At 38.7% G+C, this 16,783-nt stretch overlaps 2 protein-coding genes across 5 annotated transcripts in view; both read left to right on the top strand.

Annotated features, from left to right (window-relative positions):
- The first annotated feature begins 80 nt into the window (after positions 1-80).
- Positions 81-11,463, top strand: ctdspl2a (CTD (carboxy-terminal domain, RNA polymerase II, polypeptide A) small phosphatase like 2a). Of its 2 annotated transcripts, none has more exons than XM_056264981.1 (13): positions 81-299; positions 5,863-6,071; positions 6,158-6,296; positions 6,436-6,582; positions 8,220-8,438; positions 8,514-8,601; positions 8,684-8,795; positions 8,884-8,970; positions 9,074-9,136; positions 9,816-9,895; positions 10,093-10,219; positions 10,314-10,409; positions 11,372-11,463. In XM_056264981.1, exons 2-13 carry the CDS (start codon positions 5,886-5,888, stop codon positions 11,435-11,437), a joined length of 1,410 nt encoding a protein of 469 aa, XP_056120956.1. In that variant the 5' UTR covers positions 81-299; positions 5,863-5,885; the 3' UTR covers positions 11,438-11,463. The 2 variants fall into 2 exon arrangements, with proteins under 2 accessions (XP_056120956.1, XP_056120958.1); XM_056264983.1 differs by lacking the exon at positions 81-299 and adding an exon at positions 5,485-5,770.
- A 3,103-nt stretch (positions 11,464-14,566) lies between these two features.
- scaper (S-phase cyclin A-associated protein in the ER) overlaps positions 14,567-16,783 on the top strand; it is a 109,225-nt gene continuing 107,008 nt past the window's right edge. For 2 of the 3 annotated variants that reach the window (XM_056264978.1, XM_056264976.1), the window contains exon 1: positions 14,567-14,852. In XM_056264978.1, coding sequence (XP_056120953.1) covers positions 14,679-14,852 — 174 coding nt within the window. In that variant the 5' untranslated portion in view covers positions 14,567-14,678. The remainder of the gene's footprint in view (positions 14,853-16,783) is intronic. The other variant, XM_056264979.1, reaches the window with a different exon arrangement.

Here is a 16,783-nt window from a genome sequence, read left to right as displayed (position 1 = left end):
CTTGAATAATTAGACAGACAGACAGACAGACAGATAGATACCGCTATCCTGTAAGTTTGACATTCCGCCAGTATCTGTGCGCATGCGCGGTAATGCACAGCATCATCCGGGTTCTTCGCAAGAATCCCTCTGAGAGGAGGCGGGAAATGGCGTCCCGAGCAGCTGTATCAGATCTATCTGTCGCTCAGTGACTCACTCTCGGCCAGAGAAGCGACCGACAGACACTCGCGCGGGCCGCTTCAGCCGCCGTGGCCAGATCCACAACCACCTCTGGATCGTGTCGTCGCGACCCCTGGCATGTAAGTGTTTTATCGAACATATTTTGATCACACACAGGCAAAAATAAATATTTAACCCTACGCCACGGTCGCAGTGCTTTGAAATCTCGCGTCTTCACGACTCGCCCCCTCCTTATGTGAGAATATGTTCTTCATGCAGATAAAGACGGAGCAGTGCTAATGTTTTATACGGCATTTATATTTATACTAATTTATAAATACAGCGTCATAGGATCAATAAAAACGTCTCTTTTTCCGTGCGTGTTTACAGTGTGAAAAAGGCTCGTTTCGCTGGAGCGCGAGCAACGAGACGCAGAGCGCGGGTGTCGCGAGACAGCCAACAAGTCATCTGTTAGCGCTGGTCGTTAAAACACCCTCGTGCTCAAATATTCACATCAAAATAAAATGTGTTATTGAGACGGGGAAAAATTACGTGGGTAGCTTGAAATGTGTGGTGCTATTTTACGGGTGACTGTTGTTGTCGATTTTTTTTTTTTTTTGCTTTGATGTTAAAACCGATTGGCTGCTTGCTAACTTGTGCGCGACCATTTTTTGCTTAATAATGCAGCTTAAAGGCGCGAGCTGTGCGACCTGACTAAAAATACTCAAGTAGCTAATATTTTTAGTGGTGTATTGTGTTGGCTCATAAACGTAACAAGTTTTACATCACGGAAATGTGCTAGAAATTACCGGCAGGCTAATGGCAAGCTACATTTGTTTAGATTCAAGCAGAGAAGGAGACATGATTCACCCCCGCCCACTTCAGCACATCTGAAGACTTCCACTAGTTTGTTTCTACAGACAGCACATACCAATGGTTTTATGAACACACAAAATCATACAAAAACAATACTTCTATTTCTACATTTATTTCGCATCAGTATGACGGTAGAATATAGCAGAACCTGTGTTTCTATGCGCACACACACACACACACACACACCATTATGGTGTAAATTCTCACCAGCACACTCTGCTGTTTTTTTAATCTGATTAAATATTTAAGATGCAGTGGTTTAATAGCTCGTTCTAAATATTTAAAATATAGAAAATATGGTTTATGATTCCTGGATATGTTAGAGCACTACATATACATTTTTTATGATATTCTAATAATATAATAATATAATCCTTTGTGTCAATGTCACTAGTTTTTTTTTTTTTACTAGAAAGTTTTACAAAAAGAACCATAAACTGGCGCTTTTGGACTTTTTTTGTCAACTGAACCCCTTAGATGTATAATATTTACCCCCTGAGATTTTAAGTTAATCTATTTTAATAATTTAACAACACATTTGTACAATCACGGTTTTCTGATGTCGGTTAATGGTCACATGATGTGGATGTAAATAGATAAAATATTTAATATTTTGTTTCCATGATTTTATTTAGATTTTTTGATGCTCGACTTTTTCAGTGGACTCAACTTTTTAGTTGTTATTATAATTAATTATATTATGCTTTAGCTTAAGTTACAAAGATGAAGACAAATATATTAGCCTACTGTTGTAAATTACAATTAAACTCAAATAAAATTACTTGACAATAGGGGTGTGCCCTATGATGTGACAAATTACATCTCAATTTTCTCGATAACGATTATTAGACGAAATTTTGCTGAGTTTTTATTGTGTTGGTACTTTGACAGGTTTAGGACTGTCGTGGACAGCCGACTCCTAAAGTTTTTGATATTCTTCATACTCTGCGTGGTGGTCAGTTCACAGCAGTGACAGAAATAATTTTTTCCAATATGTTTCAATTGATTTTTACCTAATATGGGCATTTATACCTAATATGGGCATTTATACTCAATTTCGTAAGTTTAATCAAATTCAATTATAAAAATAAGACACAATAGGGCTGTTACCAATCAAATGAAATCAGTATCAACAAAATTAATCAATTGAATATTGATATTTAAAATTAATTAAAACGAAAAGATACTTTAAATGTGAAATTGAAACCGCCAGTAGGTGGCAGCACGTCACTGTTAATGAGCGAATCATTGAGATTCAACCGATTCGTTCAAACGGCTGATTCATTCAAGGAAAGAAGCATTACTGTGCGTTCACACCGGACGCGAATAGCGCGTCAAATTCGCGTCTACCGCGTCTAGTTTGACGCTTGACCACTTTGTGTTAATTCGCGTGTCAATGGCGAAATCGACGCGCGTAAGGGCCGTTACATAGTCAACGCGAGCAACGCGAGCAAGCAACGCGAGCGACGCGAGCTACGTGCTCCTTTTCATAGTACACAAGCGTCACCGGCGATGCGTCAAATGCAATACACCTATCGCGCAGCAGGGGGTAGTAGAGTCTAGAGTCGGGTCACGTAATATTCAGATCAAAATGGCAACTGAAGAGGAGTGCATATTGCTGATTTTACATCGGCGGCAACAAAGGATGTATACGAACAAGCTCGCATAACTTTTCCTCTTCGCCCGCCATTGTATTCAAATCTTCTTCTTCTGTAAACATAATAATATACCTTTTATGTACATTACTTGCAATGTCTCCCCCACCGACAACGCATAGTATTGCGTGCATCGGCGCGTCGCGTATCAAAAACTAGGATGACACATTTGGCTACGCATCGACGCATAATGGCGGCCGAAGCGTAGCGATGTGTAGCCTTGCGCACGCGTATGCGTTCCGATGCGTTGACTATGTAAGGGCCCTAACAACAAAAGTTTGAAGCGAAATTTACGCGCGTCAGAGGCGAAATCCGGAGGCGAAAGTTTCGAAACCCGTTGGCGGCCATCTTTTTAGATGTTTATCGAGCATTAGCATTAACATTATTCGAGAGAGTCACCGCTCGTATATGCTCTGGAGAGCAGAAACAGCTGCGTAGGGGACTTCGTCGCTGTACTCGGGTCCACCAGAACCTCCGGAGGGTTTCAAGAGTTTCACAATTTGCTCCAGGAGCTAGGTTTGGTGGACCTAATGGTGAGGATGCTGACGAGGACAGCGTAGGCCGTATAAGCCCTCGGCCTCGAGTGGTCTATGCCTGTCGAGCCCGCGCTCTACAGCCCGGCGCGAGGTTCACCCTCATCCGCATCCACCTAATCTGTCATTTATTTTTGTTTTGATAATAAACGAAGCCAGCCCCCAAAAGTGATTAATCTGTCCTGTGATTTTTTTCTCTCTCTCACACATCACTGTCCAGACACTAACTTATATGTTGGTTGTCTTTACATTATAATAATATTTCATATAATCTAGATATGGAATAAATAGCATTCAATACAAAATGAATATGTCTCATATATTGAAATCAAGTTTTATGTGATAAAATATTTGCTTTGTTGTGCATTAGAACCACAGTCATATATTACAAAATAATTTATTGAAGCATCCAGATACTTCACCACGTGACAGCAGCAAGCAGCTAGGCTCCTGATTGGTTAACGCGGCGCAAATTGACGCAGAAGTTCAGATTTTTCAACTCGGGCGGCAGACGCGAATTCGCGTCAAACGCGTGAATGCACAAATAGCACTAACTAAATCATTCGCGCGTAACGCGCCAGACGCTCAATTCGCGCGAACTTGACGCGCGAATGAGGCGTATTCGCGTCTACCGCGCCGCGCTCTACGCCTCATTCGCGCCGCAGGAATTTTTTACGCGCGTAACGCGTCTTTGCATTGACTTAACATTGAAATCACTCGCGCCTGACGCGCTATTCGCGTCCGGTGTGAACGCACCATTAGACCATCTTAATCTATCCTAGTCAACTGATTCGTTCAGAAAGCTGATTCACTCAGTAAGTGTGTGGCTTTGTTTTGAACTATTTTCGTTGGTGAAATAGAGCAAAAACAGGCAATATGGTGACTAAAATGTAAGTCGGCTGATATATATGTACATTTTTTATGTTATGGCTGTCGGCTCGAGATAAGAGAATTAAGCCTATATATATTAAAGCCGATAAATAATGGATTATATAACGCTGTAGTAAAGTGCTTCAGTTTACTGGTGGTGATCATCTTGAGGATGCACCAATAGGAATTTTTTGGTCGATACTATACCGATTTTTACAAACAACAATTGGCTGATAACGATATTTGTCACTTGCTCTCTCATTTGCATTTTGACATAATTTTGTGTGAATTAAAGGTGAAAGAGCACTCAATACAGTATTTGTGCGCTGTTTAAAACGCAGCTTGCAGGCACGAGCTTTGCATGTGTGCGCACACAACTTCTCACACAGTAAGTAGAACTGAGCTGTCTTTCGCGTTGTGCTTGAATATTTAAATTCGCGAGGCTTAAAAACACGTGCAGAGGATAAACTTTCATGAAGATGCAGCACTGGTCTAATCTGGACAGTGACCGGTCCACCGCGTGAAACTGTTTATTCAAACAATGAAATAACATGACTGTCTGTAAAAAAAAAAGTGTATAATGTTTATAAATCAAATATAATTTTGTAAATTGCATAAACAATTATGAATAAAACAGCATTGTATATTTATGCATAGTTTAATACAAAGAACCGAAGCGCTGATTACACAGAGTACTTTTTGCATATAAAAACATGCATTGGATTGGATCCCCCACAATGCCTCGACTTTCGAGACGTTTTTCTTTTTAAAGTTGAGTTTCTTTTAACTTTACATGGCTTTCTAAAGATGCAGCTCTGTCTTGCAATGGTCAAAGATGTCAGTCTAGCGCTTTACATAGAAAACAATGGAAAAGCAGCGCAGAAAATGCGTTCTGGGTGAACCACTCGGTCACGGTTCGGATGTAACCAAGATCTTCTCCGCACAACTGGGTTCAACTGGATAGGCTGAGAAAGGCATTAAAAGGCAACCACGACTCTCACATCAGCGCATCTTGTTCGCCACTGATAAGGCTGCCTGACACACACCTAAAATTTGAACGCACCATTTTTTCATTCGAATGTGGATTTTATTTTAAATTCGACTAATATTTTAAATTCAAATTGAATTTGACAGCCCTACGGTGCATCCCTGCCTGATCTAGACCAATACACATGGCTTAATTGTCCTTCAAAATTCTCATTTCCTTTAAATATTAAGTCATTTGTCTAATAATAAATTAAATTAATCAAATGCAAAATCATAATTGCACAGCAATATTTTCATTGGGGCTTTTGTAACTTCTATTGATAGTATAGTGGAGTAGAGTCATAGAACAACTGAGACCAATCACTGGACGCCTACGTAAATGTCTGTTCCCAGTTTCTATTCTCAAATCCCGTACGCAAGAGCGTGAAGGTTTGCAACCAGGTGCCTCAGTTTTAACCCATTACAGTCTTCAATAGTTTGCGCTGACATAAATCCCCATTGATTGGGTGATGGTTTCCCCCTCTTTTTGTGGCACTCCTAAAGACAGGCAGTAGGGTGCTGTGGAGACCTTTCTTGTCAACGGCAGCAGGGAAGAGATCCGATTGTTTTCCTTGAGTTGCCATGACTGATTTCCGGAATGGAATTTCCCAACAGCCTGAATATCTCGCATTCAATGTTATTAATGTAGCGGTATTGAAATTTGAAATGAAATTTATGCAAATATGCATGGTGCTGCTCTGCACCTTTTTCACAGTAGATGAACTGGTTTTTGTCTTTTCCAGTCTTACATGTGACTTTTGGGACAATGAGGCTGAGAGTGCGTAAGGCATCTCAGCAGCGGAGCGCCACCCCGTCCGCCCGGACTGCCAAGACCAAGAGGAAGCTCTCCGAGGTGGAACACGCTTTGCCCTCCGAAGACGGCAAGATGCAGAAACGAGACACGGGCATTTTCTCCACCATCAAACGGTTCATCAGAGGCAATGCTGTCAAGGTTAGGATTTGAAAGTGGTTTTTGAGATGATTCTGGAGTCCACGACACAAGTGCGGTTTGATTTGAGCTGTATCTCTTAATGTCAGGTGGAGCAGTGCCCTCCTGCTAAGAGAAGCCGTGTAGACTGTGATTCGGACAGTAATCTGATCACATCCACTCCGACCGGTGGGAACCTGCCCAGCAGAGCAAACCCCAGAGCCCGCAGGAAAGGCCCTGTCAATGGAGGTAGGAGTGCTGACACGCACAGATAAACAGGCTACTCTTCTTTTAAGAGTTCTGTATGTAAATGAGCTTTGTTGTGAACGGTTATGCAGGCTGTCCGCGATCTATCGGTGTTGAATGTTTCTCATTTTCTTCTGCTCAGATACTATGACCGGTCAGAGTATACCAGTGAAGCCCAACGGGAAGCTGGAGGTGCAGGCAGAAACCCCGAGCAGTCCCCCCCGCACCACCCTCCTGGGAACCATCTTCTCTCCCGTTTTTAGCTTCTTCTCACCCGCCAACAAAAACGGTAAGGGCCTGTGATCGCACTTGTGAGCTGATTAAATGTATGTGCCTAAGTGACATGAAGTTAGTCACTTTTTCAGTCCTTTTGATATACAAAAATGTGTGAGAATAAAAATGTAACTAGGTACTAACCCTGAACCTACCCCTAAACCTACCCCTAACCCATGTACTTACCTTATATTAGCCAGTACTTTCTAGGTAAGTACACGTAAGTACTGTACTGTAAAAGGAAGCGTTACCAACATAAAATCAATGTTGAACATATTTATTTTATTTATACATATTCCTTGGGCCAGATTGATGAAATATTTAGAATAAAATTCTTCTTAACTGATATTTTTGTCTTAACTTTATTCTTAAGTTAAAACAAATATATTCTTAACATTTCTTAATTTCTTTTTCTTAAGACTGCTCTAAAACTGAATTCCTGAAATAAATGCTTCAAAAGAGTATCAGTGTTGGGATAACTTCCAATTTGAAGTCCATCTTGTGACAGGCTCTTTAAAAATAACTATTTAAAATACACACCGTATTAAGAATCCACTTTTTAGCAGAAAGCTCGGGCAGGCGACTAAAACTGGAGAAAATAACGCTTTTAATAAACAACATTATTGTGCATTGCTGTTGATGCTTTTATAGTATAGTTATCATTATCATTCTTGGTTTGAACTGGCCTTTTTTGTGTACAATTCAACAGCACACAATATTCCAAAGGGAAAAAATGGGTAACACTTTATTTTAAGGTGATGTAGTTACATGTTACTACATGTACTTAAAATAGTAATAACAGTAAATTATGCACAATTACAAGTAACTAACCCTAAACCAAACCCTAACAATAACTCTATAGTAAGTACATGTAGTTAATTGATATTACTCAGTACTTATGAGTAAGTACAATGTAACTGTCATCATAAAATAAAGTGTAACCAGAAAATACTAACCAATAGCGAATTAGACATTAGCCGCTTTTCCTCCGTTGGTCCGGATGGTTCTAAGAACCGTAAGGAACGGTTAGTTATATTTCATTATACTGGGTCTATGATCCTAAAATGAACAGAATGCTCAGGCATACCTATTTTCTCTCATCATAGTCACGATGTTGCCCGTCACAGTTCGGGACAGGCATCAGACCTGCGTCTCCTCGCAGCAGATCTTTGTGTGTGTGTGTGTGTGTGTGACAGAGGGATTCCTGCTGCTGTTTTGTCTCCTTTACACATTTTATAATCTCTTAATGGGTTTTCAGCTGGTCAAAATACCATCACATGTAGCGCACATACAACGAGCACATTTATCCCAGTACACAGCATTGTTTTGGATGATCTGTGTTAAAATGGCAATTTGAACCATAGGTGAACCATACATTTTTTTGGTCTGGACCGGACCAATTGAACGAAGCAAACCAAAACTACAAGTGTGAACACGCCCATAATGTAGAACTAAAACTAAGAGCTAAAATTCAAAGTGCATCATTTCTGAGCTAAAGCAATTGTGCAGAATTGAGACTCTTCGCTGCTGTCTGAGACCAGTCACACCTGCTGCTAACTGAAACATTTACCATTTACAGATGAAATTGCAGCATTTCTTGTGAGTTTTTTTCTGATTTCATCACTGTTAAACTGAGCCGTCCTCATCCTTCAGCTACAACGGGCTCTGACTCCCCGGGTCAGGCGGTGGAAGCTGAGGAGATCGTGAAGCAGCTCGAAATGGAGCAGCTCGAGGAAACCCCGACCAGCACTACCACCGACGGCCGAGACCTGACCTTTGACCCTGCACTAAACCCTCGACCGCTGCCTCTCGTAGACACACCGGTAGAGGAAGCAGAGATCGTCACAGAGGCTGATATGCCTCCGCTAACTGGTGAGTGTCTGGCATGTTCTCCAGCTGTACCGCTGCCTGAAGATCACCATCCTCACATTTTCTCTTCTTGGTTAGCCGTAGGATGCAACAGCAATTACCCGGATGTCCCGCCATCACCTCCTCCAGAGGGGACTTATGAAGAGGACTGGGAAGTTTTTGACCCGTGAGCCTAATTTCAGCATGCTCTAAATCTGAATAACTTCAATATAGACATGCTTGTGTGCTAACTTGTCTCTATCTTACAGTTATTTCTTTATCAAACACGTGCCACCCTTGACTGAAGAGCAGCTCACCCGTAAGCCTGCGCTCCCTCTGAAAACCAGGAGCACGCCCGAGTTCTCCCTCGTCCTGGATCTGGTACGTTGGCATTCAACTCTGATCTTAGTAGTTCGATGCAAGCTCTTTTTGATGCAAGGATTAAGCCGTCACTGTGGTTTTATTCCAGGATGAGACGTTGGTCCACTGCAGCCTCAATGAATTGGAGGATGCAGCTTTGACCTTCCCTGTGCTTTTCCAAGACGTCATTTACCAGGTACGGAACGAGCATCTCAAACAATCAATATTTCACATTTGTCACAAGCTGTACTGCTTTGCCCATGGCTCTGTTAGAGTGATTTGCTTTCTTATTCCTAAAGGTGTACGTCCGGTTACGGCCATTCTTTAGAGAATTCCTGGAACGCATGTCTCAGATTTATGAGGTGAGGTGTTTTTATTATTATTTTGTTTTTGTTTTCAGTTCCGTAATGGAGTTGACATGATTTATTTATGAAATCTTTGAATAAACATTTAGTTTATTTGAGGTTGTTGTGAAGCTCATATGCAAAGTCCCAGCAATCAGCACATACAAATGTGTGTCCCATTCATTTATTAAAGCAATAAAGGCTCAAATCCAATGTTTAAAGATAACTATTAAATATATGCGAGTAATTATTAGCTAACAAAAAATAACAGCACATGAAAAGTACCTAATATTTTATATATATGCACACAAATCTGCTGAACTGGTTTGATTTATTCTGGAAACTGATATTTTATTATTTATATTAGGGCTGTCACGATTCCCCGTACTCTATTTTTAAAAAATCCTCTAGCAATTTACCCGTGTCGATTAAATACCGGAAGGGGTGCTTTCCACGGACGAGAATCCATGAACCGCATTATCAGACCGTTTTCAATGGCTGCACGATATATTCAAAGCATTTAAAAATCATAATTGTGCAAAAAAAAAAATTGGTAGCTGAAAATTGTGCATTCCTAGTCGTTGAACTTTTTTTTTCTTCTTTTTTTCTCGAACCCTAATGAATATCCTGTCAATGATGTGGTCTACCGTTTTCACCTCTGACTGGCGTTAATGACATAACCTTGAATTATCTGCAGATTATACTCTTCACCGCTTCCAAGAAGGTATATGCTGACAAGCTGCTGAACATCCTGGATCCGAAAAAACAGTTGGTTAGGTCAGTTGCTTAAAGTAGTTTTTGTGTCTTGTCTCAAGCAGGTGCTCTTTCAATATAATTCTATAAAGTGAAGTTTAAATGCATTAAATTGCAGCTGCATTAATAGTCTGGAGGTGTGATGGGAACAAATGTGTCTGAATTCTCAAGTTGAATGATGTTTAAAGTGAGTATTAAGCTCTTTTCCCCTCGTATCTCAGGCACAGATTGTTTCGCGAGCACTGCGTATGCGTCCAAGGCAACTACATCAAAGATCTTAACATCCTCGGGAGGGATCTCTCCAAGACGGTGATCATAGACAACTCTCCTCAGGCTTTTGCCTACCAGGTTCGTGAAGCCGGCCTTGGGTTTCACCTTCGTTGATGTGGTCTGTGCTGACTTATTAGTATGTAAAGCTCAGGATGTGCTTCTCTCATTGCAGCTTTCCAATGGGATCCCCATTGAGAGTTGGTTTGTGGACAAGAATGACAATGAGCTCCTAAAGCTGGTGCCGTTTTTGGAGAAGCTGGTAGAACTGGTATGTGCGTCTTGTCTTTTGTGTGCTGCTTTTTATTGATGAAGGCATGGTAAGGTTTTTATTCTCCAGAAAATTCAATGCTTTTTGTATTTAAATACTAATCATAAATCCTTAAATTTAAATCCTATCTTAGTTTAATGAGTAAAGACATAAATGTAAGAAAAAAAGTATTTTTTTGTTTTGTTTATAAATATTACGTGTACATTTTTCTATTGATATTGATTCTATTGATTATTTTAACTAAAATTACACACTTTCATATGTTTTTTTGTTGTTGTTTTTTTAAGATAGTACCAGGGTTTTTTCACAAACTTTATTTTATTTGACTTTTTATTATTAACAGTCAACTTTTCTATGTTTACCAAAGCATTTTTACCATATTGTGAAACTGGCCGTCGTCTGTAATACCACGATTATCCATGATCTGCGTCAGATTAATATCTATGTTTTGGGTTCGGGTGTCACGCACTTTTAAGTTCAAAATAATTGTCCACACGTGTGCGTTTGAAAGCAGGCGTCTATCAGCAGATCCATCTATCAGTGGATATATTAGAGATCAGCTGATAGACGCCTGCTTTCGCCGTGTGTATCTGTGTAAGCTCGGTGAAAAAGGTCAAAGACATCTATTTATAACATGTTTTTGTAGCCAATCACAGACATATGTTAAGTGCGTGAACACTCGGAGATGAAGGAACGGCTGGTCGAAATCTGCCTGCCTTTATAATGTCTATAACACACTATCCATTTGTTTACATCCACTTCCTCTTGAGATCACGCGAGGTGCTAAATCTGGCATGATAATCTTAGTTGTGTGTGTGATGCGTCACGATTTTCGAACCTTGAAGTGTGTGCAGGTTTAAGATTTGAAGGAAGAAACTCCTGTAGTCTGAGTCCTCTTAAGGTGTCGTGTACAACTGTGTTTTTGTTGACTTTGTATTTTTTGTGTGTTGTCTTTATTCCAGAACGAGGACGTTCGGCCATACATAAGAGAGAGATTTCGCCTGCATGACCTTCTACCCCCAGACTGAATGTCCAAGAAAAGGAACATTTCTTGCCAAGCAGACTGTTTTTAAGCAGCGGGGGAAGGAGAATTTGCCACAAACTCTTTGCCATAAGGATTTCAACTACAGACTTGCCTACATGGGTGTTCTTTAATGTGGGGCGGGAGGAAGGGAGGGGGGCTCTGGACTAATGTTTTAAGACAAATGACTTGATGTATGCATATGTTTTCTATTCACACACACTCATTTATGGACGAGAAGATGATTTCTGATGGGTCGTCCTGCTCTGCTCTGGAGTGGAGTCTATGCCTGATTCGGACTTTAACGTAAAGCGCTGTGCAGAAGTGGACTTGCGTCACTCATTTTGGTGCTCTAAGGGACCCTCTGCCCTACCAGGCCACTGGCTTACTTCAACGAGAATATGAACGGTTGAATATAAAACTATAGAACATGAATATATACATTCAACTATGTGTGTATATGTATATATAACATTTGTACATATATATTTTTTCCTGTCAAGTTTGTAAAACACAACTTGCCCTTTGGTTTTAATTCATTATGCATTCCTTTTTTAGTTCAAGGTGTTTTTTCATAGACAAGCTGGCTTTTTATTCTTTCTTTTTTTACTCTAGATTTGATGTGTATTAAATGGCCTATCCGTTTCGCTCTAGCTTTCTGGTGAAGTGTAATCAAAATCCGGCGACATCCGCGTGGAGCATATGGAAACGCATCATTGCTCATTTGTAAATCTCGACTCGATTCTCTGTCTTGTGGTTTCCAGTTACTGACCGCTTACTACCATTTATTCATGTCAGTCCTAATTTGAGGAATTTTAACTTTTTTTGTTCTTAGTTTGTTTTTATATACAAGTATAGATGAAATGTAAAATACTGTATGTGCTTTAAATTGCTTTTCTGTGGAAAAAAATAATAATGCTTTGTCTCTTTCAGAAATGTCCGGTAATTGTAGCACCAGCACATGAACTAGCTTAAATCACTGCATATCTGCAATATTCCCTGTTTTTTTGTTTTTTTCTCTCTCCTGCAATCCTGCTTTTAGGAATTATCATGTACAGCTCTACCTACCTCTGAAGGGTAGACCTTCCGTTTCATTCAGTGTTACCCCCCCCCCCCCCCCCCCCCAAATGGTTTTTATTTCCATGGACATTAATACATGATTTTTATGTACCAGTACAATTCGAATTGGTTTTTCTTTGTCGTTTGGATGAGAGTTTCACATGTGGCCTTGATTTTAGTTTTTTTTACTTGTCAGTTATGACTTTAAGCTTATCATCATAGTTCTAGCTAAGGATGCACCGATATGACGATTTTGGCCGATACCGATAATACCTTATATTTCAAAGCCGATAACTGATTTGTTGGCCGATAAACCTAAATTGATGATATTTTTGAAGTGTCTCAGCTCATTATTTATCAGCTTTAAGATGTTGGCCAGATTTTTTTTATCTGGTCGATATCGATAACGTTAAAAATACCGATATGGTGGCCGATATATTGTGCATCCCTAGTTACAGCTCATGCTTTTTACGGTTCAGGAGGAAATAAGACACCGGTGATCTTGAACTGAGAAATTTGAAGTTTAATAGCAAGGTTTTTAATAGAATTGGTAATAATTATTATAGCCTACAATCTCTGGCAGCTCTTGTCAATTTAGATGAATATTTTCTCACAAAATGGCAGCTTCTGTTTTGGGAGTATTAACTTACTGTCAATTGATCATTATGGATAATGGATCAGATAACTAGATTTTTTTTTTTTTTTTGTGATTGCAATGGATGAAATGAGTCTTTTGATGGAATGGTTGTGTGTTTGGTTGCAAATGTTTGTGAATGAAAAGGCCTTTGTTAAAGATAGATGTGAATGCAATGAATGTATTTCAGTGCAGCTTTTGCAGCACACATGGAGCAACAAGACGACGTTCTTTAAATCTTTTCAGATTATGTATAATATTTGTATGTGATGTTCCTGGAATGGTATTTTTTTATATAGTGTCAGTGAAACTGAATCCCGTATTGGGTCCTGGACTTTGGTTTAATGTAGCTGACTATTAAAAACAACAACAGCGGTTAGTCACTGAAAACAGCATGCTGAAAAGTTCAAGACTGAAACATTAAATTTGCTGTTTTTGCACATTAGAAGGTTTCATTTTTACTGTTAACTGTTTTCTGTCGTTTTAAAATTTATTTAAAAGAAATTGCAAGGTAAAGTTCTTTGAGATATAGATATAGTCTAGCTATAATAAATTTAGTTCTTGTAATAGCTCAAAAACCACACACTTTCTTAGTATGTATTTGATTGGAAGTTAAAATCATAATCTATAAATAGGATTTAGAGGGAACACCCTTCATCCCAATATCAAAAGTTACAAAAATAATTTAAATTTATAAAATCAAAAGTATAATCATTTTATTAAATAAATACATAATTATATTTTAATTCATTGTATATATACATGTATATAAACAAAATCATAATTATTTATTTAATAAATTACATTTTATAATTTGGGGCCTAAAATACATACTTTGCCTGTTTAAATCTTAAATCATTATAATAAATCATTTTTCACCAAGTGCACAGTTAAAATCATTACTTCTATATATTTTCCAATATAATTAAAAGTCTATTTACACTATCTAAAAAACTTTTTTTATAGTTATTTGCAATCTCTCTCCACCTTGTTATATTATGGTATTTTCACCTACATTTTACTTCATGCACTGAATATTGTTTTACATTGCACAATAACTTCTGAGTTAGTAGATGCATCTATTCTTTGATATTATGTGAATAAATAGTGCTGTCAAAACGATTAATATATATATATATACATTTATATATATATATACATTTATTATTATTATTATTACATTATTAAATACATTTATATTATATAAACAAAAACTTACTTAATCGAGATTAATCGATTTGACAGCACTAGAAATAAAATATTGGAAAAATAATGCAAATCATCTCAAATCATGTATTATATATAATATAATCATCTACAGCTACTTCTAATAACTAGTAACCATGGTGTGTGCTTTGATGGGAACTCTGTGTTGGTTACCATTGAAGGTCTGCGCAGTGCGTTCCTCCAGTCCAGCGGGCGGCGTCGCATTCCCTCTCGCGCTCCACATGACCCGTGAGTGTTCAGTGTAAAAGAAGAGGAGGCCTGTTTGATTTCTAGCCGTCTGGTTGCGAAGTTCTTGTCCGCTGAAAGTCGCTCGTTTGACCGCGGGCTCATGTCGAAGGACGGCCGGCACGATGGGCGCCGGCGCGGCGCGGCTCAGCAGCACCGGTTCGGGATGAGAGCGGCTCAGAGCGGAGACGGCAGAGACAGGTCGGCCAGTAACAGCTCTGGATCATCTCATGGAGGAGGGAAAGGCAGGAATACGCCCATCAACATCGCCCTGAAGGTAACAAACAACGGCTGGCTCAAAACACACTGACCTGCTGCCTACATAGACAACATAAGTTCATTGTGGGACGCGGTGAACGCGCATGTGAAGCACGAACTGCTGTCTGGGTAGGCAGCTGTCAGTTATGTCAGTTACTATGGTAACAACACTTTCCCATCAAAATAGCATAGTTGCTACAATACAAAACTGTAGTAAAATTTTGATGACTGCTGTCATTCAAGTCATATATTTCCTTGTTTAGGATTTATAGGATTAAAGAACTGTACGGTATTTTAGTGAAATATGTTGTCTGGGTAACACAGTGAACTTAAGGTTGTGATTGTGCGAGCTAACGTTACTCTACTCGTGTGGCTCATGTGATTGTATAGTTATTCTTGACTTGGCTGTTTTCAGACCCATTATGGATTTTAAAATCACCCAGATACACAACACAAACGCAACCATAACAGTAACACAACGCAACATAACATTGACATAAAAGTACCTAACATGATTATGACAAAAATGACTACATGACAGTCAGTAATACAATGCAACACAACATTTACATGACATAACAGTAATGCAACATACAGTTACATTTATATGACATGACATAACAGTAGCACAACAAAACATTATATTAAAATGACAATAGCATGGTTACATAGCAATAATACAATGCAACACAACATAACAGCATCGCAACATTTATATCACATGAGATAACAGTAGCACAACATAACAGTATATTAACATGACAATAACATGTCTACATAACCGTAATACAATGCAACATAACATTTACATGACATAACAATGTATCATTAATAACGCAACATGACAGTACATAACATTAACATGACAGCAGAATAGTGCATAACAGTAACACCACACACAACATAGCAGTACATAACAAACATAACAAGATAACAGTAACACAATTTAACATTAACATAACAGAGCATAACATTACAATAAGATGACAACATAACAGTAATACAACATAACATGTCATAACACATAACCGTAACTTATCGCAAAAGAACATTCCCATAACAGTACATAACATTAACATGACAGTTCATAACATTATTTACAATAACACGATAACAGTAATACAACATTACATTTACATAACATAACAGTAAGACCACGCAACATAACAGTGCATAACATCATCCTAACAACAAAACATTACTTACAGTAGTACAATGGAACATAACATTAGCATATCAGCAAAACAGTACGTGATGAGGTGCAACATAACATATGTAAGGGCTAGTGTAGATGACTGGTTCTGCAACATCCTGAAGGTTTTTTTTTTTTTTTTGGCCATAATGACGCCTGACTGATTTCAATTGCATGGCTACTTTACAAATAAATAAACACAAAGACATGAAACATTGCTTTGAGTTTAAATGGTTTGGTGAAAGCAAAGAGAGCACAGAGGCTCCAGGAACACCCTTCAGGTTGAAGACCTGATCTACCTGTCTGTGTTTATTTAGTCATTTATGACCATCTGTATTTTATTCTGCTTATTATAAAGTTGCATAACAAATAAAATATATACATGAGACTGAGACAGAACTTGAGCTCAGGCAGCAGTTTGTTGAATTCGTTGATTTATAATTTCGTTTTTACACAATTTAAATGTAGAGGGAAAGAGTTAAGAATAATATTTTCTGTGGAACCGGTTTGTCTGTTTTTGCTTATTTAGATAGAGTTGAACTGCGTCAGAGAGAGTGGTAGTAGACATGAATCTGACATTTATCCTTTCACACATGTAGAATACCCAATTAAGAAGCTATAGAATTTTATAATTGAGTGTTCCAGGCCTGCAAAAGGTGTGCGTTACGTTTATGTTAAGATTTTCTATTTTATCTCATCACCATGTTCTTTTTCTTAACATAAAAGCATGTATATATTAAAGCATACATGTTTACAGA

Source organism: Rhinichthys klamathensis, unplaced genomic scaffold (assembly GCF_029890125.1).
Source record: "Rhinichthys klamathensis goyatoka isolate OS25496 unplaced genomic scaffold, OSU_Roscu_1.1 h1tg000228l_1, whole genome shotgun sequence".
Lineage (NCBI taxonomy): Eukaryota > Metazoa > Chordata > Actinopteri > Cypriniformes > Leuciscidae > Rhinichthys > Rhinichthys klamathensis.
The sequence above is the reverse complement of the archived record's forward strand: the minus strand, read 5'-3'. Positions and strand labels throughout refer to the sequence as shown.

Excerpts from the sequence above, each read along its gene's own strand:
- ctdspl2a (XM_056264981.1), top strand. The coding sequence starts at position 5,886 with ATGAGGCTGAGAGTGCGTAAGGCATCTCAGCAGCGGAGCGCCACCCCG. Across the intron at positions 6,297-6,435 it reads GAAAGGCCCTGTCAATGGAG|ATACTATGACCGGTCAGAGT; the intron begins GTAGGAGTGCTG and ends TCTTCTGCTCAG. Across the intron at positions 10,220-10,313 it reads CTCAGGCTTTTGCCTACCAG|CTTTCCAATGGGATCCCCAT; the intron begins GTTCGTGAAGCC and ends CTCTCATTGCAG.